General features: G+C 38.7%; 1 protein-coding gene across 4 annotated transcripts in view; it reads right to left on the reverse strand.

Annotated features, from left to right (window-relative positions):
• The window catches only part of CDC42BPA (CDC42 binding protein kinase alpha), a 157,404-nt gene that overhangs the window by 51,316 nt on the left and 78,740 nt on the right, over nt 1–27,348 (reverse strand). For all 4 annotated transcript variants that reach the window (XM_082214792.1, XM_082214791.1, XM_082214790.1 and 1 more), the window contains exons 10-19: nt 26,847–27,013; nt 25,773–25,895; nt 20,356–20,489; nt 19,137–19,379; nt 17,794–17,904; nt 15,297–15,544; nt 7,176–7,281; nt 5,307–5,431; nt 1,963–2,068; nt 1,013–1,161 (exon numbers count right to left, since the gene is read on the reverse strand). In XM_082214792.1, the coding sequence (XP_082070918.1) occupies nt 1,013–1,161; nt 1,963–2,068; nt 5,307–5,431; nt 7,176–7,281; nt 15,297–15,544; nt 17,794–17,904; nt 19,137–19,379; nt 20,356–20,489; nt 25,773–25,895; nt 26,847–27,013 (1,512 nt within the window). The remainder of the gene's footprint in view (nt 1–1,012; nt 1,162–1,962; nt 2,069–5,306; nt 5,432–7,175; nt 7,282–15,296; nt 15,545–17,793; nt 17,905–19,136; nt 19,380–20,355; nt 20,490–25,772; nt 25,896–26,846; nt 27,014–27,348) is intronic.

Genomic DNA, 27,348 nt, shown 5'->3' on the forward strand with positions numbered 1-27,348 from the left:
GGGGCGTAAATTACTTGCCTTGCCCTGGGTGCTGACAACCCACGCTACGCCACTGCTACTGTAGCAAGGAACCTTGAAAAAGGAATTAGTGATTGTCTCTGAATATCCTTTGAGTTGGCTCTAGTCTCTGTTTATGAAAAACAGTATGAGCAGCAGGCATGGGAATAAATGATCTCTATTTTAAAATACAGCACTGATTATTTTTGGTGGCCATTTCCTAGCAACTGTAATGTTTACTGGTGGAGATGCATGTTCCAATATGCAACTCCAGTAACTAATTCTGGAAATTCTAGTCTAATACTGGCTTGTTAAGCCTTTGGCTACCTTTCAAAAATGCATTAATTGCAGCTCGAGTTGGCCATCACCCCTTTATGAAAAATAGCTATTTGGGTCTTGCTATTCGGGTATTACTATTAAAATAGCTATTATGTTAGCAGTCACAGAATACGTTTCATGCCAGTTTCATTGCTGAATTCTGTTATGGGGAAAATTGAACAGAATTCATGCTGCTACTTAGCTGGACTCTTGCTGCTACTTTTAGTTTTCAAAGGCAACTAAAAAGTCTTGCCTGCAACAAGAATTTTATATAAATTATATGACCTGGAGCAGTCAATTTACTATAAATTATCTGCCTTCAATCAGCTCCCTCGATCATTGAATTTCTTAAGTCAACAAAATGGATCGTGATGGAAAAAGATCGTTCTTCAGAATCCATAAGCCAATCGTGGTAAACTAGCAGAGGAATGCAGTTTATTGCTTTTTTTAAGGTTGTAAAATGCAACATAAATTTTATTTTCAACAAAGATCTTTGAAGCACCTTAAAAAAGCACAGATTTTCCAGTAATGATTCAATTAACTATAAATTATAGAAGGATAATTTTTGCTTTTAAGTCAGGCTCCCATGAATAACTGTAGGGTTATAGTTTGACAGGCGATATATTTTAGGATTTATCAGTATGTCTTTTGTAGAAAAGTCTTTGCAAGCTAGAACATTAGAACCACCAATTCTTACCATTCTGTTGCAATATTGCAAGCTTTAACTTTATTTAACTCCTCTTGAATGGCTTGTTTGGCTCGTATTTCTGCATCAAGGGCTGACTGTAGCTCTAACCTTGCAGACATATCCAGTTTTGCAAAACGCCGCATCTTCCAGGGCATGTCCTAAAAAGAAAAGCCGTTTCCTTTTATTTAAGGCATTTGTTACATTTCAATCTTATTATGGTCTTCCAAAAGAGTCCTGGCAATGCCCCAAATACATTATCTTTCTTTGATCCAAGTAATAAAAAAAGTTGTTGTACTATCTTATTCTTTTATAGGCAATAGCAGTTTTATGAAATATTCCATTTATGCTATAGAATACATTAGCAACAATTAAAATACTTATTCATTGGGGGGGGGGGATGAATCTATCACAGAGAAAGTTTCCACGCCCTCTCTGACCTCCTTTAAACAAGCTTTAATAAATACAACCTTTACTGTTTAAACTGGGATGTCATGGAATGGGGACTATTGTCCACAACAGTGATTTTAGTCAGCTTGATTATTTAAATGTAATGTTGAAATAACTGTTTTTATATACTGTACACTACCTTGTAACAGATTAAAATCAGTATAGAATTAAATGGATGATCACAGATTCACAGAATCGCAGAGTTGGAAGAGGACCCCAGAAGGAGGTATTAATCACCTTCCTGGCCCAGCCAGCTGTCCTGTCCCTGCCAGTTTTCATCAGCCAAGAGGAGCAAGAGTCCAGAGGGCAAATGGTTGCCCTGACCGATTGAAGCACCTTGTCTGCATCCTCAAGCCTTACTAACTAAAACTTGTCCAGCTAACAGGACTAGACAATTCTCTGGAACACCTTTCAAGATTCATCTGCTGTAACTGGTAGCTAATATAACTCACATTAGGCATTTATTTGATGGCACAGGAAATCTTTAAAAAATACACTTAATAATTGCTTACTGTTGCTCTTGCCCCCAAACTGGAGTTCCTCAGGGCCTCTAGTTCTTCAGTCATTTTGGAGGCTAAGGCCTGGAGATAGCCTCGGGCATCCTTTTCATCGCTTACCCTAGTCAAGCAGTGAAATAAGATGTAAGAACTTTGGCAAAAGCAAAGGCTAAGTTTTTGCTCTATTGTGATATCTTAGAGAGATAATGAGGATGTTGAAAAACAGCCAGAACGAGAATTTCATAAAATCAATCATAATTATAGAAAAATAAAGCCCAATTAGTTAAGCTGCAAGCGGAAACAACCCACGTGATGCCCCTCAAGTTTTCTTGGGTGCTGTGGAACTGAATCCTTAACATTTCTAAAAAATAGGCACCAAAGGACATAATGTTCCATGGTCTTGTACAGCTCCCACTCATTTCAGTGGTGCACAGGTGTATATGGGCAGGTGGTGACCATTGCATATAATGCAATACTCTCATTTTCTATCTTCATTTCATTTATTGTGTTTATATCCCATCTTTCCTCCAAAGAGCTTGAGGTGGGTACATGATTCTCCTCTCCCTATTTTATTCTCACAACAACCTTGCGAGGTAGATTAAGCTGGGAGTGAGTCACCCAGAGAGCTTCATGGCTGAATACCAATTCAAACCCTGGTCTCCCAAGTCACAGTCTAACACTCTAATCATTACATCACTCTGGCTCTCCAAAAGCTGACAATGAGTAGTTGTTTTAAAGTAAATGAATAAATGAATTCTGTTTTTTATTATAATTATAATGGGGGGGGGGGGACAGCTGAATAATACATATATATATATTTCAGGAAATCATGATCCTTACAGTTTTTCTAAGCATTCAGGTTGTGAATGCTGAATAAATGTGTGAATGATGGCAGCAATCAGCATGGAATTGGCATAGCTGTAATGAAGGCCAGATGTTTAGGATCATAGCCAAAATCACAAACATGCTCCTTTGAACACATGTAATTGTAGCAACTCACACATTTATGCATTTTTCACACATGAGGGTGCATATGCCTTTTCCTACATGGAGAAGCTGTCTGTGTAGGAAAAGCCACGTGTGAAACAGTTCCAGGGAGGTGTTTAATTACGACCACCATTCCATCTGCTTCCATATTTCAACTGGACGGACCGTTTTATTGGGCAATGAAAGGCCCAAATCTCTCCTGCACACAGAAATCATAAGATGTTCTTTTTAACCAGCCCAAAAGGAAACTGGTATTGAGATCTATGCAAAAGCTGTATGCATCTTTAGCAACCAGTAGATGGCAATAAGTTCCAATATGCCATTTGTGCAGTTCATTTGCATTGTGTAGAGCTAGGCTGCATTCCTGCAGGAATGGCAGTGCCAGGCTCAGTGTGCTCGGAAAATCTTCCTAATTTTCTTCATGCTTGTTGTTTGGTGCCAGGTCAGTTCATAGACAGACCACCCTCATCCTTGATCTGAACATGAATGGAACCGATCCGAGGAGTATTGCTGAGACCTTAGTGGGTGAGCTGGGTGCAGCTGAACTAATTGATGTGGCACAGCATCACCTCAGACAGCGGGTGCAGGGAATTGCTGTGATTCAAAATGATTCCATTAACCTCACTTGGAAACCTTTCCACCTTGGGTTGGGACTGCCATCTGTTGCCAGGTCAGACTGGGGATACCACTGTTGTAACCAGAGCTTTCTTTCAGCGGGAACCTCTAAGGTGGGTTCCATTGCCATTATAAGAGAGCAAGGGAGGCGATCATAGTGAGTTCCTGTACCCCTTTTTCTAGAAAAATAGCACTGGTTGTAACTGCTGCCCACAAACTTCTCTGACAAAAGTAGTTTTGGGAGAGACTGAACATTCACACTGAGGCTCTGTCTACTGATTTTGCATGGGATTTCACAATCTCCATGGCAACCATAGGGCTGTCTCAATTTCCCCTGCCCTGGTTTTAATGTTTGCATGCATGTGTTTTCTTTTCTTGTAAGTTGCTTTGAATTGCATGTGGCAAAAACAAACAAACAAACAACCCAACACCAATATATTTCATAATAATAATTAGCAGGATTAGTTGGAGAATTAATTTCATATCCTGAGTTTTGACAGGTCCAAACAGACCATACTTCAGGCTTTTGTAATATTCAAGGTACATTGGATTCTATGTGTACTAAATTTCACCTTTCTGCTAGGGAAGTACCTGAACACATAACCACTTAATTTCCAGTCAGTGAGAGAAAATATATAAACATATTTGCTTTACTGTGTTCCCCTCACCCGGCTTGCATGAGAGACTTTTGTTTATAACAAAGAAGTACTATAAATCATCCAGCTTTGATTCTTTATTCTTTGCTTCTGTAAAAGCAGACCTTCAAGGGTGAAAAATGGACCCTGATCCTTGAGTTTGAATTATGTACATTTATGAAGTGAACTACATTGCTTGGACCACATCCAGTGTTTCAGAGCCCAACGTGCATTGACTAACCATACTCAAAAGCCAGAGCTATGCCTAAATATGGACAGTAAAGTTATACTGGATGTGAAAGCACTGTCTAGCTAACAAGGCTTCCCTAAAAAGACTATGTTTATCCATTTTTACTTAATACAAAATTAAATTATACAGCTGCTATGAAAGCAGATAAAAAGGACACAAACATTTAAAAAATGATACTGCCACAAGACACTAACATTAATCAGTGTAAATGATCTGTGGAAATGTTTAGGTACAGATTGTTTTCAGAGTTACATTTTACAAATGGTCCAAAAATGGAAAAACAAATCACTGCAAAAAATTGTTTTCCCCACTAACAGTTCAAACTCATGCCTGCATCTTTATTTCAGAGTACTGTAAAAGACAGGGGATTGAGCTTTGTCAGTATGATAGAAGGGAATATTAGAAACTATCACTTGAAGACTACTTTTCATTCTGTAGCAATTTTCAAAGGGGCAGCCTCTTAATGTATATGAATAAGTGAACTGCAGTCCCAGAAAGCTTACAGATTTGGTAGTCTTTAAGATGCCACAAGATTCTTTTTTTTTATTTTGTGTTTTAAATTTAATTTATAGGATATCAACAAAGAAGGATAATATGCCAATTCTGTGACTAAATACTAGAAAAAAACCTTCCACCACCACCTTTTATTCTATCATATATGAAGCTACTTAGAATTCTACTAGTTGTCACTCGTATTTGAAAATCCAACAACTATACCCAGTGGTGGTTTACACTGCTGAAAAGAGTTGAGTTTTCTGAAGCTTGGAAATAGAATACCAGGGGACTGAAGAATTAAATTCTGTTTGTCCAAAACAGAACGTGTCTTGTTGCATGAGGGACAGTGGCAAACGGGATTAGATGAAGGTTCTTACCACTGGATGATCTCCGTGATCTGGGCTTCCCAGTGCGCTACAGATTCTTTTTTGTCAGCAAGATCTCTCATCTCTTCTTCCAGTTGCCGGTTGCTCATACTTAGTCTCTCATACATGGCTGTAAGCTGAATAGATTTTAAAGACAAGAGGTATGATCTTGGCTTGCTGGCCTAAAATGGCTTTTCTTGTGTTTCTTGTGAACTTTTAGAATCCATAAATGTGCTCCACTATCCTACGCAGCCTGAGGAGGTATGCTTCTGAATACCAGTGGCTGGAAACCACAGGGAAGTGCTCTTGCGCAATTGGGTCATGCTTGAAGGCTTCCCATAGGCATCTGGTTCGCTACTGTGAGAACAGGATGCTGTACTAGATGGGACACTGGCCTGATTCAGCAGGGCCTTTTTGTGTTCTTATGCTCTGCTGGTTGTGTCCTCATGACATATGTTGCCAGAAGCACCTATATAAAACCAACTACCCCAACCCATAGTATCTATTGTGCAAATGGATCTCCTCAATGGTCAACAAATCACATGCATGGGTGAGTCTCATTGTTGCCTGCGGAATGCAAAAAGTCAAAGTATTCTAGAATTCACAATGGAAAAATCATGCCTGATTTGTGGCACTCACTTGCCAGGTTCTCTTTAAGCACACATTCCTTTTCTTCTTCTTCTATTATTATTATTATTATTATTATTATTATTATTATTATTATGCCCTTCTGCCACTCTGGGAGCTTCCAGCACATACAAAAATGTCAAACATTAAAAACTTCCTGATATAGGGCTGGCTTTAGATTTCTTCTAAAAGTTGTGTATTTCTTTATCTCCTTGACATCTGATGGGAAGGCAGTACACAGCCAAGAAGGACCTCTAATTTCAGTGAAATTCAGTACCATCTAGTTCGATTATGCATTCCTGGGTTTTGTATGAATTCTATATTTTGATGTTTCCATTGCGCATGGCTGGGCGGCTTGTGGCCCTACCAATATTGCTGGACTCCAGCCAGTAGGGAAGATGGGAGTTGAAATCAAATATCTGGAGGGCTATGGGTTTGCTACTTCTGCCATATTGCATTCCTATTTTCTGAGGTGGAAGCCCTCCTGAGGCACTACTCACATGAAAGGGACAAACAAGGTGGAAGGAGCTGAGGGGGCCACATGTTAGTCACATTCCTGAAGTTGCATGACTTTTCTCAACCCTGATGGGGCAAAACTTCTGAAGTAGGGAGTCTGCTCTCTGTTCCCCATGCAGGAGGAGCCACACAAGTTTGGAGAGCTAAATATACTTCCTTTCACCATAACTGCCCTTTCATAAGAACAAGGCCTGAAGCTGACTATAGTGAACATTTTCTTCCAGCTAAGGCTGTCCAAGGCCTTTTCATGTCAATATAAGGGTTATTCCAAAGTCCTGGTGTAATCTAAGTCCAAAACAGTTTCACACTTTTCTTTTTGTTTCCTTGTTACACATTTGACCCTCACCCATTTGATAAATTTTATTTTATTCTGATCCCTTATTTAATTGTCTTTCATTAGTATTTTTGAACCACCTAATGAATCAGTCTGTTGTCCATAAATACTTCTGGTATAAGTTTGGATCTGTAATTAACTTTGCATCTTACCAGATAGAAATTACATTTTGGCTCCTAAAGTAATCAGCATGCCAGTGTATCTTAATCTATATTATTCAGTAATTTTGTGGGATCTAATTGGAAATGAATAGAGATATCATCAAATCTAAACTCCCATCATGGGAACATAATTAATTATACTTGAATCAGTATTGGAAGTTATTCACATTTTCCCAGTTATATGCTCCTTTATGAATTTTTCACCTTTGCTCAATTTTTTAATTTCACCCACAAAACACTTACCTTATCAAGCTCAGCAGAAAGCTTTTTGTTCTCCTCTGTCAAGAGAATCTTCTCCCGTTCATATTTCTGTTTGAACTCTGTTTCAAATTCTTCTCTTTCACTTTGGCTAAGGGATAATACAAAATGCAATAAATCATTAGCATATATGGAAAATAGTACAAATATATGCTTCAGCAGAAATCTTGCAGAACATTAAGGACTGACATATACAGTAACTAAGAAAATATTATACAGTAATCTGCACATCTGCACTGAAACTGGAATAACATGATTATCTGTTTTGCCTCAGGACAACAAGACAATGTGTTCTGTGTTAGGAGTACGAATTAACCTCTCTTTAATGTGGGACACCAGAGTCCCAGTTAGCAGGCATTTGTCATTCTATTGTAAAAAATACTTAACCTTGACCTCTTATTCATTGTCCAAATACAACATATTGGATGAAACCAGTGAAAGCAATGGAACGAGTTAAAGTTGCATTAATTTTTGAAGGAAATCAGGCAGGGCTGGAGTTCTCTGGATGACACCCAATCTTGCTTTAATGCTGTGAGAAGGTTTCCACGAATCTCAAACAGTCATAGTTAAGAGTAAACATTATGATTCAATATCCTTATTCATTTTTACAACCCTTTGCAATTCTGAAGCTAGTGAAAGAAAGAGTTGCCATATATGGTGCCCGGAACTGCAAAACTCCCATGCATGAAGATTCTCATTAGGTTAATAGAATGGTCCTAATTATGACAAAATCTAATACCTGAAAACATCCATGTGTCAATTTACCAGATATAAAATAAGCCAAGTACTTTCTAAACATCACCACATGTAACAAATGTACAGTTACCAGATTGGAGAATCCTACAAATGAAAACAAGACACATACAGCCCTCCCTAAAGTCCTGTCCTGGCCAAACACATTGCTAGAGAAGAAAAATGGGAGAGCAAAGAGCAGAATGGGGAAGCGGTCCCCAAACTGGCACAAAGATGAGCATGAGCCACTGACTTTAATTCCAAAATCTGTAATTGGGAAGTTTATGGAAGGGAATTTGCCCTCCTCCCAGTACCTCCCAGGAAGGCTCTCCAGGATGTGTGCTGGGCCTCCAGCGCCGAGAAGAATGAGACTTTTCAGGGGTCACAGAGGTCTAAAGTGGGAGGAGGCATAGGACTTAGAATGCCGAAAGGTGCTAACACCAAGTAAGGCCGTTGGTTCTATACTGTCCACACTGACCAGAAGCAGCTCTCCAGGGTTTCGAGCAGGAGTCCTTCCCAGCCCAACCAGAAACCTCTGCATGCAGATCTGCATGTACTTTAATTTAACTGCAAACCGAATAACTCTCAAGATGACCAAGAGCAGCAAATCATGGGATCCCCAATTTAAAATCTTTATCCATTTGGATCCCTAGTTTGTTTTATATATTTCAAAATATTATGACTTTTCTATGTGGCCTACTATTTTATCACTCTACATTTATTGAAGTATGCCATATAATAGATGTTGAAAGCCTGCTAGAATCAGTAGGCCTTAAACGCCCATCATAAAGCAAGTCAAGAAGGAGCATGCTGGGTTTCCCTGGTAAAACAGGGGATGCTTCTCCATCATATCTTTAACATCTAGTTAGTATAACCATGGTAGATTTCATTGTGGATGTAATGCTTAACCAGACCTGAGGGCAATGGATCAAGGGAGAGGGAATGCTCAGTAATACACTCTATTTCTAATCTTTCACCATGGTTAAGAGATTTCAGTCATACTGGCCTGCCTTTCACATCAGGCTAAGTCAAACCATTGCTTAAAGTGAATGAGCAGGCATGTGGATCAATATGGCTAATATGACCCAATACGCCCACTCACACATACAAACAAACAAACCACACTGCAACCAACCCAACGTACCAACCTCTCATCTCTCAACATACATACATACATGGCCTACTCACATCATGCTGACAAAAAAACCTTGCACAAACAATATACAACAGAAAGAAGGATCAGTATCCCCCTTTTCCCCGATCGCGTAATGTCTACGACAGCAGTGTCTCACACCAAATGTAACTGAACTGTGAAAAAGATTCTATGAATTGAAAACAGAGACACTATATGTATTCTTGTTATACAAGTAAATCTGTAATAAAGAACTTCAGTTATAGCCCATGGTTTGTATGGACAGAACTAAGTTTTTCCTATAGTTGCCCATTTGTGGTCTGTATTGAGAGAGCTAAAACATGAACCTGGGTTCAGATGACACACTAAGCTTAGATCAGCGAAGTGCAGCACTAGAACGACGAAGAAGGAACAATGCAGATCCAATATTTCTAGGATCCTGCATGTTTGCTTATTTGTGCTAAGCTATCGTTTGGCTTAGTGTTACATGTGAATGAGGGCTATGTTGGTACAATGTCTTGGTGATAGAATTTAGTCAATATTTCTTGCAGTTCAGCAAAACTAGCCACCAATGTTTATCAGCCAGCATTTGAGCCATGACAATAGTACTCAGTAAGAGTATTTTTGGTTTGAATTTCCTATTTCTAATTTGAAATTCATTTACTGTTTCAATAAGACTTTGAAATATAGCACAGGAATATCAGACCCAGCTCTGAATTTGTGTGTTGCTAGGCATCATTTGAAACATAACACTTCATTCTAACAATGTAGCATATTAATCACTACTGTTTAAACTCTAATTCTGTAATCCAACACCACCCATCCCTCTCCCCAACCAACAGATTCCATGCATATGAAGAACAATCTGGGAGAAAGCCAAAAAAGATTAAAGCATTAACTATCAGGGGAATGGATAATGGGTCTCACAGCTATGTGGGAGACATGGGTTTAAGGCTAACTTCTCAGACAACAGGTCAGAGTCTTTAATTAAGCATTTGGTTGCATTTTTGTCTTAGTTTATATGCACTTAGTACTTTTTGTGCTTCTAGTATTGGTGGTTTCATTCACAGCTTGTGAAGTAGCTTTAAATTTGCATCTGATGCAATATGAGACGATGGGGAAAACGCAGTATGAAGCTTTTATGTTAAACCACTTTGGTGGTAGCCTTAGAAATCTGATGTGCTGCGAGTCTCAGCTGAGACTGCAGTGGAAAACAGCTCTCCTGAAAGAAACAAGACCAGTAAATAATGGAACACAGGGAAAAGTCAGAGGTAGTTTAGAATGCTAGCTCAGAGCTAAGCAAACATAAACTTTAGAGCCACAGTGAAGAGTATTTGTTCTTTCTAGTCTCTGAAACACTTCTCCTCTGTCCATACACTTCAGTTGTCTTTTGGCTCAAGAACTGTAGAAAATGTGAAGCAGAAACCAGAGCGTGGTTAAATATTTCAGACTGCAGTCAAAGCACACTATGGTCTCATTGGGCCTTACCTGTACATAACCATTCATAGGATCAGGCTCCAAGTATCACAAAAATCAGTGGAAATTTAAACACGCATACTAAGTTGCACCAGTGAATGTGTACTAGGTCGATACTTTGTAAAAAAAAGGGGGAAAACAGTAAGTTCCAGTTCTATATATATTTATGAGATGTTACATGTTCAGGCATTGTCTGAACACATAAACTCTGCATCCATGGATGGGGAAATGCACATTTGTGCATTCAAACAAATGCCTGAACATGCCTATGGTGTCATCATTTAAAGATATATTTTCACAGTGGAAGGAGAATACAGATGATGTCCTTTTGTAATTCTGAAATAATGATGCGTAAAACTGATCAGTACTCCCCTTGCAGTGTATTCAGTTTTTAAAAGAATACTCAAAATTGTTCTAGGCACTCCTTGGAAATATCAGTAGATGTCACCATGCACATGTGAGGCAGTCCTTTGTTTTTAAATGAAGGCTAAGTTAAGCAGGGTAACCAATATAATAAAAATTCATAAACTCAAAACAAGGTAGGCTATGATGCATGAAACTGCCAATATTTTAGTGACTCCCCCTGGGAACATAAACTGGAACATAAATAGGCTTTTTCAATACATTTTCGAATCAACAGGAAAGCAACAATCTAACTGACTTGCTTTAGTTCCTTGCAAAACCATGGAATAAGATGAAATAAAAGTACTCCTGCTCATTCACTGAGGTATTCAACTTGTTTTTTGAAAGAATTTAAAATTAGTGTTGTCACACAGCCTATACTGCCTACATGTTATTTTGATAAAGGGCATTTTTGGCATATTGTTTTGTTTCCTATTTCTCACAATGACCCCATTTGGCAATTTTATCTCACATGCTTCCCGACTTCTTTTACGTAACTTCCTTTCCACTCTTTATATTGCCCAAGAAGGTTTTTCAAAAAAGCACACTATAAAAAGCCCTAACATACAATTATAAAATCACAATAGTACGTTTGGAACAGAACTAAAATAGCAAAACAGAACAGCAGCAGAAACCACAACCCAACCCATTGAGAATATGAACTGCAACATCCTTTAACATTAAAGGCACCTCAAAGAGTAAGGGAAAAACTAGAGAAAGGCCAGTAGCTAGGTTGATGCCAACTACTCTAGTGTTGCTTCCACATCTAAGGTATATTAACTAGTGCAGGTGTTGATTGTCTACATGCAGTGGGATAGTGGAATCAAGCTGCAAACCCACCTGACATCTACAAGCTGGAAGTCTCAATCAAAAGTAGCCCACGTGCATGTAATGCAGTACACGCAGGTCTGATCTAGACCCCTGCAAACTGGGAGGATTACACCTGCACATGTCAACTCCATGCATATAGGCCTCTATTTAAACACAACCTCAAATCCCAAGGGCAAGGTCTGAGGGCACAATCTCAAACCTCCACTGAAGGTAGAGACTGTTTGCACAGGGCTTAAATGAGCAATGAAAAGAGTTGCTAATAACCTTTGCAGCTTCTTTTCCAGAAATGGGTTGTGTGAGGTACACGTGTGGCATAAAGCTTTTATCATTTCCTTGCTTGGAAATGCTTACATAACTCATTCATGGCTTTGACAATCATGGGCAGGCAATACAGCTAATAAAACTATTCTATCACATTCATCACATCAAAATGTAGCTCTGACAACTATTTGTTTTATGGTTTTCAGGTGTGTGTGCTTTAAAAAATATATACTGAAGCACGTTTTGTCTTTTTCAGTAATTCAGCTTGATTTCACCTAAGACCCACAGATGCTTCACCTATTCCTTCAGTCCTATTATTCAATATTACAGTACCAAAGCAGCCTTATTCATATTTGTTTATGAAATAAAAACAAGTGAATGAAGAATGATTTGCCTTTTAACACAATGATGTTTTCTTAAGTACTACTTGCTTTATGACTTTTCAGGTTGGTGGTAATAGATTCAAACTACTGAATTCCAAATGTCTTACTAAAGCTATCTATTTTGATTTTTAATGCCTGACCTACTGCAGGAATTTTAAGGCTGCCATAGAAAAAATTCAGCAAGGGGAATGGTTTATGTTATATGGAGCAGAAATATTCTTAAATGAGGGAACACCAACCCCACATTGTTTGTGTGGGGGGACACCTAAATTGTGAAGAGAATGTTATGTCCTAAAACAGTAGGGAATGTATGGTCCCCAGGTGTTGCTCAACCACAACTCTCATTGGTCACAACTATAATGGCCTATGGTCAGGTCAGGGTTGATGGGAGTTATAGTCCAACTACTTCAAGAGGGTCACAGGTTTCCATCCCCACCTGTAGTTGTATCAGGTTATCTAAAAGAGAATAAAGCATGAAACACACACACACACACACACACACCCCTCTGATACTTTTATCATCTTCTGCACCTCAATGGTAAACGAGAAACTGCAGTTGTACCATGCATGGGGAAACTCAAGGATCCTACATTTTCCATGTAGGTATTTCAGAACCCTAAATACATATAAATTATCGAGATAGCCCATCACAAATGTCTACTCATACCTTGCTACATCTGGAAGTGGGAAAGGATGAGCCAATTGTTTCAACTCTCAAGTCCGCTCTACTGACCCATACACCAAACATTTTCATGAAATGACAGAAGGAACCTGTGTAACATAGGGGAATGCTAGCAGATGAAACAGGGGACAGTTGTGTGGCCGTTAATGTAGCAGCCTCATCTGGTTTTTGAAAGCAAGCTACAGCCCTTTTACAATTTGCAAAGCTACAATTAGATCAACAGGAAAGGGCTCAGTTGATGCTTTTAGCAACAGCTCTCACACATGTCTCCCCCAAAAAAGTCAAAGGAAGAAAATAATGATAAAACTCGAGCCAGGTGGGTGGGTAGCTTACTATGTTAATAGTATCTTCAAAACCTCACAAAAGAAAATTGCATGGCAGTGCACCATATTTTCCTGAAAAGGGAGCAGCTATCCTGCAAGTTTCTTATTTTCATTCACAGAAAAAGGAAAACACACGTCTGCTTACCAGTACCATCTTACGTAATCTTTTTACTGTGCCCTGAAAGCAAGTGACACACATAAAGTTGCAGCTTATCATTATATTTAGTTTCCTGCTTGGGTACTGCACTGATCTTTATTTTTGTCCTTCTGATCATCTTTGGGCTACACCTTTTAAAACCCGGGAATCTCCTGTTAATATGAGGCAACGGTAGCATACAATTATAAGATACTTGAACATTTTATGAGCCAGTAAGTTTGTTACTGATAAATACAACTGAGGGGCATTCTCAGCGCCACTTCTTTCTACCATGGTAGAGAGAGAAAACAAACCATCCTGTCAGAACAGATAAAGAAGGCTTGTGTCTAGAGTGGATTGATGACGAATGTTAGCACTGGATGAAATCTGGAGCAGAAAAGCCTCGAGACACCTTAAGTGACACTTCTTGTGCTAGCAGATATAAGCAGTACCTTAACTCTGACATATTACTTGTTCACGTCAAAGACAAGCAATGCATTTGAGAGGGCTAGAGGAGAGAAAAAGCAAAGCAAAACAACAAAGCAGATTTACAACTTTGGGACCTCCTGGTTGTGTCAATGTTCATAACTCCAGTATACAGAGTTTGAACAAAGAGGCCAGGCATTTTAAGAATTCTCACCATGTGAAATGAATCACTCAAGAGGGCAAAATGCAAGATTCTACCTGGCCTCTCAATTCTAACCTGCATTTCTCTTGATCTGAAAAAGAAGTAAAGTGCTGCTCACCTCCTCACCTCCACCAATTTTCTCACTTTCTGAAGCAGATTGTGCTGCAGGTCAATGGGAAACTATATACTTAATGAGGTGGGTTCTTTACTTTCTCAAGTTTCCCTTATCCAACTGCCTCATAAAGCAAGCTCTGTATCATTCCAGTGGATTATGATATGTTGAGATGGGTGGGAATACATAGACTGTGTTATTATTTCACCGAAAATTAAATAATAAAGGATCCCTCTCCCATTTACTTTGAGCAATCTGAGCTCAAACAAAGAACAGGCACCAGCGATCATGAACAAATATGTATACTGAGTAACAACATATGTACAGAGTAAACATACAGTCTTATATGAATGAAGACACCTGCATAAATGTTTCTGTGCAGTGCATCACTGAAGAACCAGCAAGTACAGGGTATTGGGACCCGGCAAACCTGTGCCCAGGGAAATATGTTTTCAACTCCATATTTCAGTCATGTGATACAATGAGTGAAATGTCAGCTTCAACCATCTCACTATGTCATTGTGAGAATGTAATGAAATGATTCCATGTACATCATGCAGATGTAACTAATATATATCAAAACTTGCCTGCTGCAACACGTGAAGGACAAACAATGGAGATTGTTTAGGAACACTATCCATCAAAATAGTACTGCCACTCTAATATAAAGCTTAGGCTCAAGCCACCAGTTTTAATTACTTATCAATTACTTATTCCTCCTAATGTTTAGTTGGAAATAGTTTCTACCAGGTTTGCTTAGTACTGCAGGTTAGGTACACTTCAGAATCTAAAATAGACTTTTTGTTGCCTCAAAGTTAAACAAAGTTGAACATTTACATACAGTCAGTGTAAGTATGGTGAAGTACCACATATCCTGAATGTAACTATTGTATCTGATTTGCCACAGTGGCATCGGTTTTGCAAAAATCTTGCAGAGATTCATGCACAGACATTGGGTTTGGCAAATGGACATGTAATCAAGCAGCAAAATAACTGGATTATGCATACCTTTCTCTCCTTGTCTTTTCTAACTTGTCTTTCAAGATTAGGATCTCTTTTTTGAGAGCAAGTTGTTGGCTTTCTGCATCACGCAGTTCCTTCTTCAAATTTTTTATTTCATTACAATGTATTAGTTCTCGTTTAGATATCTCTTCTTCATAAAAAACGCTTTTCTTCTCCAAGTCAGATTTTAATTTTGTGATCTCTTGTTGATGTTCTGTGCTGCTCACCCCTGGGGAGCGACCAATTTGTTTTTGCTATTAAAAAAAAGGGGACATCTCATAATTAGCTTCCATGATTAGTCTTCATTGCAGAACTATGAAAGTATGAGCTTAGAAATACCTCAATCTAGTGGGGGGGGGGGAGAGAGAGAAACACATTTAAGTGAAAGTACAACTAACTGTAATTACATTTTACATCAATATCCAAGTTGTTTTGAAATCAATGTCAAACTAACAATCAGCAAAGACACCCTATACTGTATCGTATCAAGCAATAGATTGGTAAACGTAACATGATCCGTGGGCTTTAACAGTATTGCAGTGAAAACCTATGCATATATACCCAGAAGTGAACCCCACAGCATTTAATGGGTCATACTCTTAAGGAAAGCATTCATATGAGTGAAGCCTTAATTGTCTCCTGTCATTTCAGCATTCTGTTCAAGTACAGATTGAAAACACTAACAATTTTTTAAAAAAAGCACACTGAATTTCTTATATTTAAAAGCACAATTCTACTTCAGGATATGCTTTTCTGCCTGACAATATATAAATGGCTGTAGATGGCATACCAGCCAAAGCTGGTAAAAGGTGCTCCAAGCCATGACTACTACTTGGGTCTCCCTCCTCTTTCAGAGTGAGTGTAGCCTCATCCAGTCAGGAAACTGGTCTATCTCCCAGACACAAGAACCTCTCACCCACAGGGTCTCCAGCTTAACAGGGTTTGTTTCACTGGCCCTTATCTAGCCACTGTGTCCAGGCATCAGTTCTCAGCATGCCTGGCCACTCCCAATTCAGGTGTTACGGATGACAATTCACTCCAAACAAGGCCTACTCTCAATAGCTTCATATAGATGTTAAATAGCATTGGGGACAGAATTATGTCCTGTGGAACCCCAAAGCAAGGAACTTGAGAAGCACCCCCCCTAATGCTACTTTTTGGAATTGACCCTGCAGATAGGAACAGAACCACAGAAACACAGGGGCACTGATATAAATCCAATACAGTTGATCCATGAGCATACCACAGTCAGTGGTGTCACGAAGGTGATATGTGGAAGGAGCAAGGTTGCACTCCGCTTGTCCCTCTTTTGATAAAAGTGGCAATGAAAGCCCATTCAGTCCCCCAATGAGGCCTGAACTCAAGACTGAAACGGATCCAGATAAACCATTATTATGGAACTATGTCTGCAGTCACCACATCACAACCCTCTAAAGCACATTCACCCCAAAAAGGCTTATTTGTGGCCAGGGAGTAATTATTACTGGGTCCAGAACCCATAATTATTATTACTGGGTCCAGAACAGTCTTTCTTAGGGGAGGCATACTACTGCCTCATCAACTGCAGTCATCATGACTGCATGCAATGGTACTGTCACCTACAGCCCCTAGGCTAGCTTTAAGTAGCCATGAATGGTATGGGTAGAGTGGGCATGTCATCAGTTGTAAAGATGCAAGTTCCTTGTCCACGTCATCAAGCCGCATCAACTGAAACTGATCCCACAAAACTGACCTAGGTGTGGCACAGGATGCCTCAATGGGGACAGCATGATAATGGCATCAAGATAGTGAAGGTGGCTGATTTTGCTTGCCAAATAGGTTATAACAGGCCTGATAAGACAGGTGTTAATGACAGCTCTGCTGTGCGGCTATCTGAGGATGCAGCAGAGGCAGCAAAATACGCATTCTCCACTGCCTGCACTGCCATGTTGTATGTACGATTATATGCTCTAACCTCTCTTCGGCCACCTTTGGAGTGAGACAGTCGCAATCTGCACTCTGGTCGTTATCTGGCCTGTTTCATTGACTACAGTTCCCATAAATACCAAAGAGAAGCATGGAATCTGTAATGTCAGAGAGGACACTCAGAAATTATCATGTCCATGGTCCACCTCATCTTGCCATCCCATAGCAAGACAAAGTTCCCAACAAAATCCCCTGTTTGATCCACTGGAAAATGGCTTTCCATTAGTCTCTAAATGCACACTATTCTAGTTACAACTGGGAAACTTTGCATTAGAAGAAACAAACTAGTAACATTTCTTGGGATTCTCTAACCTTTCATATTACATGTAAATGAGGTAATTGAGGAAAAGAGTTTGTACTAATGTGCTGGAAGTACATTGAAGCAAGCATTCAAAAGTTTTTGTTTTTCCCTCCATAACTAGATACAATAATATACACTACTAACTTGCATTCCTCTTTATTCTGTGTCTGACAGTGATCTATCAGATCTAATATGTGGCTATTCCATTTTAAAATGATGAAGTTAACAAAGACTGACCTTTAGTCCTTCTAACTCATTTTCCAGCTGCTTAGAGTACTGCTCACTTCGCTCACGCAATTTCCTGTCCTTGGATGCCTCAGCAGCTGCAGCTTCAGCATGAACTTCCAGCTACAAAAATATTTTTTTAAAAATCATAACCACTGTTTTGAACGTTGGTTTCTTTTATAATGCACAGAAAAAGAACTCATGTTTCTTAGTATTCTGTCCTCAACTGTGACCTGTTTCGGATGGTTAGGCAGAAGCCAAGGGCAATGAACTTCCCAAACCACCCTGACTTTCAGTAAGTCCCGCTGACATCAGCTGGAATAAGGGTGCTTAGATTGTACACTAACAGTTCTATACATGTCTACTCACTGAACTCCCACTAAGTTCAATGAAGCTTACTCAGGTAAGTAGGTAAGCAACTGCAGTGTATTATTCATTCCTATTTTTAGCCTCCAACTTCTGGAAAGGAGTCATATTACAATGCAGCTGTGTTGTCTAGCAATCTTCACTCAGAGCTGCAAATACTTCTATTCTCTGTTATTAAATAATAATCGTTTTGTTGTTTTGCCATTATATACAAAAGCATGGCTAATTCATTTACATACATCAATAATTAAATATTAATAATAAATAGTAAAACAGATCATATAATCAGACACGCTGCAATCCTATACACATTTACCTGAGTACAAGTCTCACTGGACTAAATAAGGCTTACATCTAAGTAAACATGTATATGATTGCACTCTTAAAATTGTAAGCGAATATTGTATCTATTCACAACAGATAAAAGGGATTCCTGATACCTGACTTTATTCTGTATTTTTTTCACAAAATGGAATAAAAAGCATTGATACATTATCAGTATTCCATTAAATAAATGTGTAAGCGAAATAACCTCTGCTTGTGCAACAAGACATCCCCCCCCACCCCCAACACCATGACCGCATCTGCTCTGGAGGTTTGGGGAAAAACCCGGAAGAAATTTAGGGGGCATGGGGAGGGGGAAGCAGTGAGAGAAGTATTGTTACACAAGCAGAAGTCATTCTGCTCATGCAAAGTGCTACTTAGCACTATATTGAATGCAACCCTTCATCTTCCCTCCATTAACGTTGCCTAGCTTGCAAATTTATACTGAGATACTCAATTTTTTAAAAAATCTTCCAGACTTTATAAAGCCAGACTGAAAAAAATGAAACACTCTGAAAATATACTGAAGCTACTGCAGAGAATTACAAACAAATAGCAAAAGTAAATTATTTGTCAACTATTATTCCATGTCAACAAAATTCACTGGGAAATAGGCTTTATTTTGGTCAACCTTCCTTGTAGTTACTATCCCAAAAGTGACTTACTTCCTTTTTCATTCTGTCTGTTCTGCGTAGGTCTTGCCTCAAGCTTTCTACTTTTTGCATCACCACTTCCATCTCTTCTTCCTTATCTCTGACTTGACGAGTAAGTTTCTGTTTTTGTGAATGCAAGTCAGTAAGACGCTCATTCATCTCAGAGAATTCTTGCATAGCCAGTTTCCGTTGGCTGTGTGCATCTTTCAGCTCTTTGGTTTGGGCCTTTAATCTTTCACTAGACTCAATTAGTTCCTGCAGTCAAAAGCAAAAGATAAAATATCTATGAATTTTAGAATTCTGCCACTAGATGGGCTGCAGAATTAATATAAACAAGTATCAGTTGCCCACTTCCCACCCCCAAACAAGAAATTCTGTAAAGAATCTTTAACAAGTGTTTTAACAAGCAAAAAAGGTTCCACAAAAATGCTAGCATTCATTGGAACTTCATAACCAAATTTGAATTGGTTATGATTGGTTATAATTCAGCTAATTATATGTAGCTATGGCCAAAGTCAAACCTTTCCAGCACTAGCTCACTTTCACACTCCTATCTTAGTCTCTATCTTGTCTTTAACTGCTAGTTTGGAAAAACTGACTCTCAAAGACAGATTATATTGGCAGGACCAGTCACCACCCTCTTTTGTCATGGAAATTAATATAGCCTTGTCTTCTTTGCTCTGGGCTAAGGAGATCATGGATGTGCCAGATCACAAGATCTACTGCTTCCTAATTCAATCAGGTGAAACACCCTGCCACTCATTAACGGGGCCCTTATACCAACTAACTAAACCGAAGATGGAATACCTGCACCTTTGATCCAAAGCAAATTTCCTATCACTCATCATGCTGTACTTCTGTTGATTTGGTTAGATGTGCTCATTTATGAGGTTGCTCTATCAGACCCACAGCAACCTGTCCTCTGGCAAGAATAGAACCAGGACTGCTATGGGAAGAGGTTCTCCTGGCATTAGAGCAAATCCCCACTCCCTCCCAGTTGTTTATGTACCAGAAGGTATTACTTCATGAGCACACATTTGGCAAGGCTAACAACGCTCTTTAAATAATAACCATTTCATAAATAGCATTCAGATTGATATGTTTATACAGTGTAATATTTTCCCCCTGTATACGTATGTTAAGACCATTTAAATCTCAAGTAAAGTGTTCCTCAAGTGCAGTGGGTGCAAGCATGGTCTTTAAATAAAAGCACAGATGAAATCATTTTTACCTTATTAAGATCATCCCTTTCTTGCTTTAGTGCTTTGATTTGCTTCTCAAATGTTTTGATGTGTCTGGAAGCATCTTCTAATTCTCGCCTTGCAGAACTGGCCTCTTCAAGCTGCTGCTCCAGTCGTCCAGAATCTAGGAAAGAAAATTATTGTTAAGCATCATAGGGTAAAATATAATACTTACTGCTATACAATAGCGAATAGCCAATTAAGACCCCAAGGCTAAATCCAGCCCTCTGAGGATTACCTGTTGAACAATAAGTTGCCAACTAGAAAGCAACAGAGATGTGTGTGGGGTGTTATTTATAGCAACAGGGCTTCCTAGCTCTAGAGACAACTTCCATCTCTGTTTCGAACTGTCCCTTCTGTAAAATAAGTTGCTGATGAGATTCCACATTTAGTTATGCATTCACATTTGCACATATCAAAACCAGAGTTTCTTTAAGGTCCACTTTCCTATACTGATGTTACTAATTTGCTTGTTGCTGGATAGAAAACAGTGAGCTAGTGTGAAAATTTGCCTAGGTAGGCAACAGAATATCGTGACAGCTGGTTGCTCTCAACCTCTGTCTTAAACCTGTTCGTTTCCAAACATTTTATTGAACTTTCAGGGCAGCCTTTAAAAAGTTAAGCACATTAAAACAGATATAAATAATAGAATTACATGTCAGGGTAGACTTGCCTAAACAAGCTCTGAAAACGGTGAAAGTGCCTGTCTAATTTTAATGAACAGCAAGTTCTAGGGAGTAGATGCTGCCACACACAACCTCCTTTACCACCACTTTACCAGCATCATCCTTGTTCTATCAAGTTGACAGATAGCTATCAATTTTTTGTGATCATGCACAGCAGACTGACCATATTCAATTCCCATCCCCAAATTTCTTTTGTCGATGAGAAACAAGAAAAAAAGAACCAACAGCTACATAGAATAATGTCTTACTCTGCATTTCTAAATGTTCCCTGAATTGTACTATGTATAATGTCAAAGCTAATTATTTCTATAATGAGAAAGAAAAAGTATTAAGAAGTCGCTGTCTGGAAGGTTTTGCCTTTTTAATGGAAAGGTACAGGAAGACAGAAACAAGAAAACATGGCCACACATCTCACTTGGACTTGAATAATCCATATGTGCTAACCCCAGAGAGGAACCTAATACAGAAAAGAACACACAACCAGAAATAAATCTGCTGTATGTAGCCACAACCATGACAGACAGAAGCACTGAACCAGCCAGAAGTACAACAACACTCTGCTCTCAGGGACAAAGTCTAACTGTTTCAACATATCTTAATTCCAAGGAAATGGAACTCCAGGTTCAGCATAGTAATTTTAAGATCAGATTTTTAAAAAACCCTTCACTGTTTAAATTTTCAACTTTAGCTGATTGCCAGAAATAGTATGCAATTTTATGATGTATAATCACAACATGCAATGCTATGACATTACAAATCAAATAGCAGGATGTTCTGCTTTTGTGTGTGTTTTTAAACAAACTACCAAAAATATTGAATTACTAAAGGCAATATCTTGTTGATCATATTCACATTACATTCAGATACCTTTTTTTATTTCTAATGCTAACACCATTGCGGGGGCTGGACTAGACGACCCTTTGGTTCCTTCCAGCTCTAAGATTCTATGATTTGTGTTTGCATGTCCTGTTAGGTTTATTGCATCTGCAACTACTGAAGAAACATACTCCTGAAATATTTTACTCAAAGAAAACCCCGTAAACCACTTTAAAAGCAAACATGCATTTAAAAAATGCATTTAAAATATCTCAGCTATGTCACAAAATGTCATAAAGAAATCTACCCAATCCATCCAAAATTATTTCAATCAGGCTTAAGTTTGCGACCAGCGTTCTCTAGTCTAGAATCCCAACACTGGCTTAATCTTTTTCACCAACATGGTTCTGAAAGAGCAGCAATTGTATACATAGCTAGTGCTGAATAAATTCTCAAACTCTCCTTTTAATAAGTTGAGAAAGCTTAAACGACAGCTGTATCTCAATGGCAGAAATGATTAACTCTCTGCTGAAGTCACCAGCACACGAAATTGATATACTGTTAAAGAGAGCCAAAATAAATCTCTCTTTCACGTGTAAATTACTTTGCTCTCTTGTCTACTCTTTCCCTTACATTTTTTCACTATATTAAAGATTCCTCAACATTTTCTCCTATGTAACTTAGATAACTAAATATTATAACTTCAACCTCAAAAACTAAAAGCATATGCTAGGCTTTCATTGTTCGGAATGATGGGGAGAGAAAAATGCCATAATTTACTAAGACTACTGCTGAGCAGAACTCCAATGTGAAACACTTCAACTCTTATTTTCACTAGAAGTGTTCTTAAGCAGGCATTCAATAAAGAAACAAAATTAAAATCCAGATTCAGCATCTATTATCTAGTGATAAGCTATTTCCCATTCAGTCTTCCTGTTCTAGGTTAACAGCTGTAGTTCTACACAAAAGCAGCTGTATCACTATATAACAATGGTTCTCAAACCATGACCACCACAGCATGCTGGTGAGTCTTAGTAGGTTGCCAGTCCTATATACTCTTCAGGAGTAAACTGAACACAGTAGAACTAAGCTCTGAACAAATATGCACAGCATCAGACTGCCTGTGAAGGATTCCCAGGACCCATTGTAGGATCCAGTGTCTTGTTTCTGATCTGTACAAGCATAAGATTAAATGACTCTGAACCACACTCTGGGGCCCCACAATAAGAGATGCAATCTGAGAACAGATTAGTAACAGGAGAAATAGCACTGGAAAATGGAAAGGAAAAAAAGAGTGGTTTTATAACACCTTTTTATACTCCAATATCCTTACAGATACAAAGAAACGTATTTTACAGTATGGGTAATTCTTTAGTGACCAATGTAACATTTGTAAGCTTCTTTACACACACATATATATAAAACATTAGGCACAGCACATAATATTTACTCTGATAAACATTAAACTGTTTGTTAGCTGCCTTGATCTGCCCTACAAAAATAATCAAGTAATATGTCACAGATAATTTAAATGCTTTCTTTTTAAAGAGAAAGGTAAAGGGGCCCATGACCATTAGGTCCAGTTGCGGACGACTCTGGTGTTGCGACCCTATCTCGCTTTATTGCTGAGGGAGCCGGTGTACAGCTTCCGGGTCATGTGGCCAGCATGACTAAGCCGCTTCTGACGAACGAGAGCAGCACACGGAAACGCCGTTTACCTTCCCGCCAGAGCGGTACCTATTTATCTACTTGCACTTTGACATGCTTTCAAACTGCTAGGTTGGCAGAAGCAGGGACCGAGCAATGTGAGCTCACCCTTTCGCGGGGATTCGAACTGCCAACCTTCTGATGGGCAAGTCCTAGGCTCTGTGGTTTAACCCAGAGCGCCACCTGTGCCCCTTGCATAAGTAAAAGAAACATGTAAAATACCATTTCGAAAAACTGTTGCTTGGGAAATTATCCTTAAGTGATATGAAAATGAAAAAGGAGTCTGTAAGGTGACGTTTTCATGGAATTATCCAGTGTTCCAAGTATCTGCTGTTTGTGCATTTATAAAAATATTCTGTTGTCCTTTTTCTCATGCAATGGAAACCCATTTACCAATGGCAACACTTTAACTTTCTGCTTTTCACAGCTGCATCACCAGTCGAAATATATAGATTTTTTTTTTAATGTAATACCATACAAATAAAATTGAAGCTTTGACTTAAAATTTAGGTGAGAAAAATCCATGCAAGAATTCAGTGATCTGCTTCAACCACAACATTAATCCATAGTTTAAAATGAACTTTGGTTGAATGCACGCAAGTGCTTTGCTCCTTCCCAAGGCCTCACTATGTTGCATGGGAACAAGTCAGGTACATGCATTTTCCCAAGCCATATTTATTTTTGCCCCACCCACCACTGGTATGTGGGCCCTGGAAGGTTGGGGAAGTTCCAATCCATCTCTCAGTCTGAAATAGTTTCCCCACCAATGTTCAGTATAATTTGGAAAATACTACACAATTTAATACAAACATGTCACTGAGATCATCAACAACTGGAAGAACTAATTTCATTATCAGACAACCCATCTCAATTTATAAATTCAGTATTGAATTTGATCCCACTTTCAGCACATTTTTGAGGAACAAGTAAGCTACTCTATATAACAATATACCAGCCATAAATTTCACTTCAGCATTCATACTTGAATAAGTGATTTATACAAGAAACCAAATCAGATCATAAACTCTTCCATGCATACCCTAACCAAGTTGGGATGCCAGAGTTATTCAGTGTAGTTTTTCCATATACAGTTGTTTTGGACAGAAAATACATTCCTGTATAGCTGTGATCATGAAAAAACAACTATATTTTAGGATTTTTTAAATAAAAAAACCTCAAATAGAATGATCTTATCTTCCAATTTAATTCCAACTCCGCAGCCAAACCACAGTCTCACTCAAAATGCCAAGAAAACCATGAGTTTAGTTGATACACTATTTATTTAAAACTTTGTTTCTAGCAAGCAAGTATGATTACAATCAGAATTGTGATCACAAACTCATTATGTCTAAAATATCAAGAGCCAATATTAACTGAAAAGGCAGAGTTCAATCTCCAAGGACAACAGCCACTGTGATGATGGGGATGAATTATTTAATTCTATATGTGCAAATGTGAATAAATACCAAACTCCACTTATAAAGGCTGGCAAGCTCCCAATTTTTATGGCTACCCTCCTTGTGTTTACAAAGGTAATCAGAAAAACCTTTCTGGAATGTTGAACAGTCTCCCTGCTGCCAGGCACAGCTGGAAGAAGTGCTACTGTGTACTCATGCAGGCCTATGAGTCAGGGCAAACTGGTCACTGAACTGCTTATGCTAGCAAAATCATAAAGTGAGCATAGGCCAAATATCTGCCTCAGAAAAATGTTACTGAAACCATTAGCTGCAGGCAGTCACACAACTGTATCCTGTCTTAACAAGCCAGGATTCGCGTGGGCTGCATAAAAGCACATGGAGCCCCTTCGCTGCCACTTCGCTCCTCTCTTCATGCTAGTGGTGACACGAATCTGGTAGCTGCAGTTAAACCACAGCTTCCCACTACATGCAAACATGGACCATGGTTTCCAAACAAGCCAGATTCACAATCCAATTTGAAATCTCCGAGATCCTTTTTGAGAAGGGGACACCAGACTGCACAGAGCATTCCAAATGAGGTACAGAGGCTGTAATAATGCATCAGCAAAGAAGGAATGAACCACACCTCACTCAAACGTGTAGACTAATGGATAATGTAAATGTGGATGTTTGTGTAGACAAGCATTGTTTGCTCCTTATTTTCTGATAAATATGAAATGGAACATAAAAAGCAGAAACAGAACTAGTGATGAGTTAAAATGTCAAATAGCCAGGACTTACCAGTCACCTGTTTTCTTAGTTTTTCGATTTCTTCTTTTAAGCTTTTAATTTCTAAATCTTTGCTTGCTGTTAATGGACCATCTACAGTTGAATAATGCAGGGCCTGGATTGTTTGTGTGGACTCTTTTTTAAAAAAAGAAAGGGAGGGAAAGAGACACTTGTGAGAGACTGCATCCACAAGTTTCAATCCAGTTACTGAGCATATAGGAGTTACTGGACCTTGAGACCTTGCATAAAATACTGCCCAAGGAATACCCAAGGCAGTGTCTATGGCCTGGTAGCTGTCAAAAACACATATCATCTGTTTCACATGCAGTGAAGAAAAAGAATCTTTAAAGGATCAATAAACATTTTCCTCACTCAAAATAGCTTGGACTTTCCCCTTTTTTGAGAGCAAGAAAACAGCCCTATTCCCCTTGAGTGGCCGGGAACATTAGGAACATGTGCATGAAACTGTCCAGATGTTCCCATGTTACAGGAACAAAGGATGGACAACCTGAAGTAAAAATAAGACCAAGTAACAGCGTTTGCACTGAACGTATAAAACAAGTACTGTTTATGCCTATTTAATGTGAAATCATGGTTCCTTATGTCTAGCAAAACAAATGATGCAATTAATTCTTCAAATCCTTTGTCACTTTATCATGATATATTAAGGTTTCTGCTAATGTCTCCTTTTCTTTTTTCACTTTCCTCCTTCTCTTGGAGTTTCACAAGTTTTGGTGGGAAGTCCTTTTCTTCTCTATACAGGACACTCCCAACCAAACAGGGGTTACGTTCCAGGGATAGCATGCAAAGCCCAAATCATGCATGGTCAAAACACATTGTGTTCAATGGTGGTTGCGATTGCCTAAGTCCCTTTTCCCTAAGTCATTTATAGATATTTTTGAAAAATCATAAGACTACTAGTTCTTCAACTGGCTTCCAATGATCATTTTTACTAAGCTGTGACTATGGCAAATTTGGTAAGTTATTACTCATGTTATATATGGGTAATATATTCATTTTATCCAATGAATATATTAAATGAATTTAATTCAAGTAAATGATTAAAGATCCTTCTTATAGGAATACCTTGTAGTTTTCTGCTAAGTTCAAGTTTTTCCTGCTCCAGGCGCTTTATTCGCCTCTCATATGCTTCTGTTGCTAAGGTATCCTCAAGTGTCCTTTGAACGTTGGCATCGAGATCCATAGCCCGTTGCCCAGCTGCATATCTTAGACTACTGCGGTCTGAAAGGACACTGCGAAGATAGAAACATGAAAAAGCCAACTTACTCATTATTCCAGCAGTTCAACTATTTTATCACATTACGATAATTTAATTCGTTTTTTAAAAAACTGCATGCAACATTTGCAAATTACTCTAAAATACAGGCATCATACACATTTTTTAAAAAAGTGGTACAGATTCTGCCTATTTCACACATTATGTAGTGGCAAACTTTGATTTGCCACTCCATGTATTCACAACAGCAGTCACACCAGTCATGGCATCCTGAAGAATGCACCTGTATGGTACAGTGTTTCCAAACACTGCTGAAAACACATTACATTCTTAAACTTGAGTACAACCTAC

This window comes from Podarcis vaucheri (assembly GCF_965113315.1).
Source record: "Podarcis vaucheri genome assembly, chromosome: 3".
In the NCBI taxonomy this organism is placed as follows: domain Eukaryota; kingdom Metazoa; phylum Chordata; class Lepidosauria; order Squamata; family Lacertidae; genus Podarcis; species Podarcis vaucheri.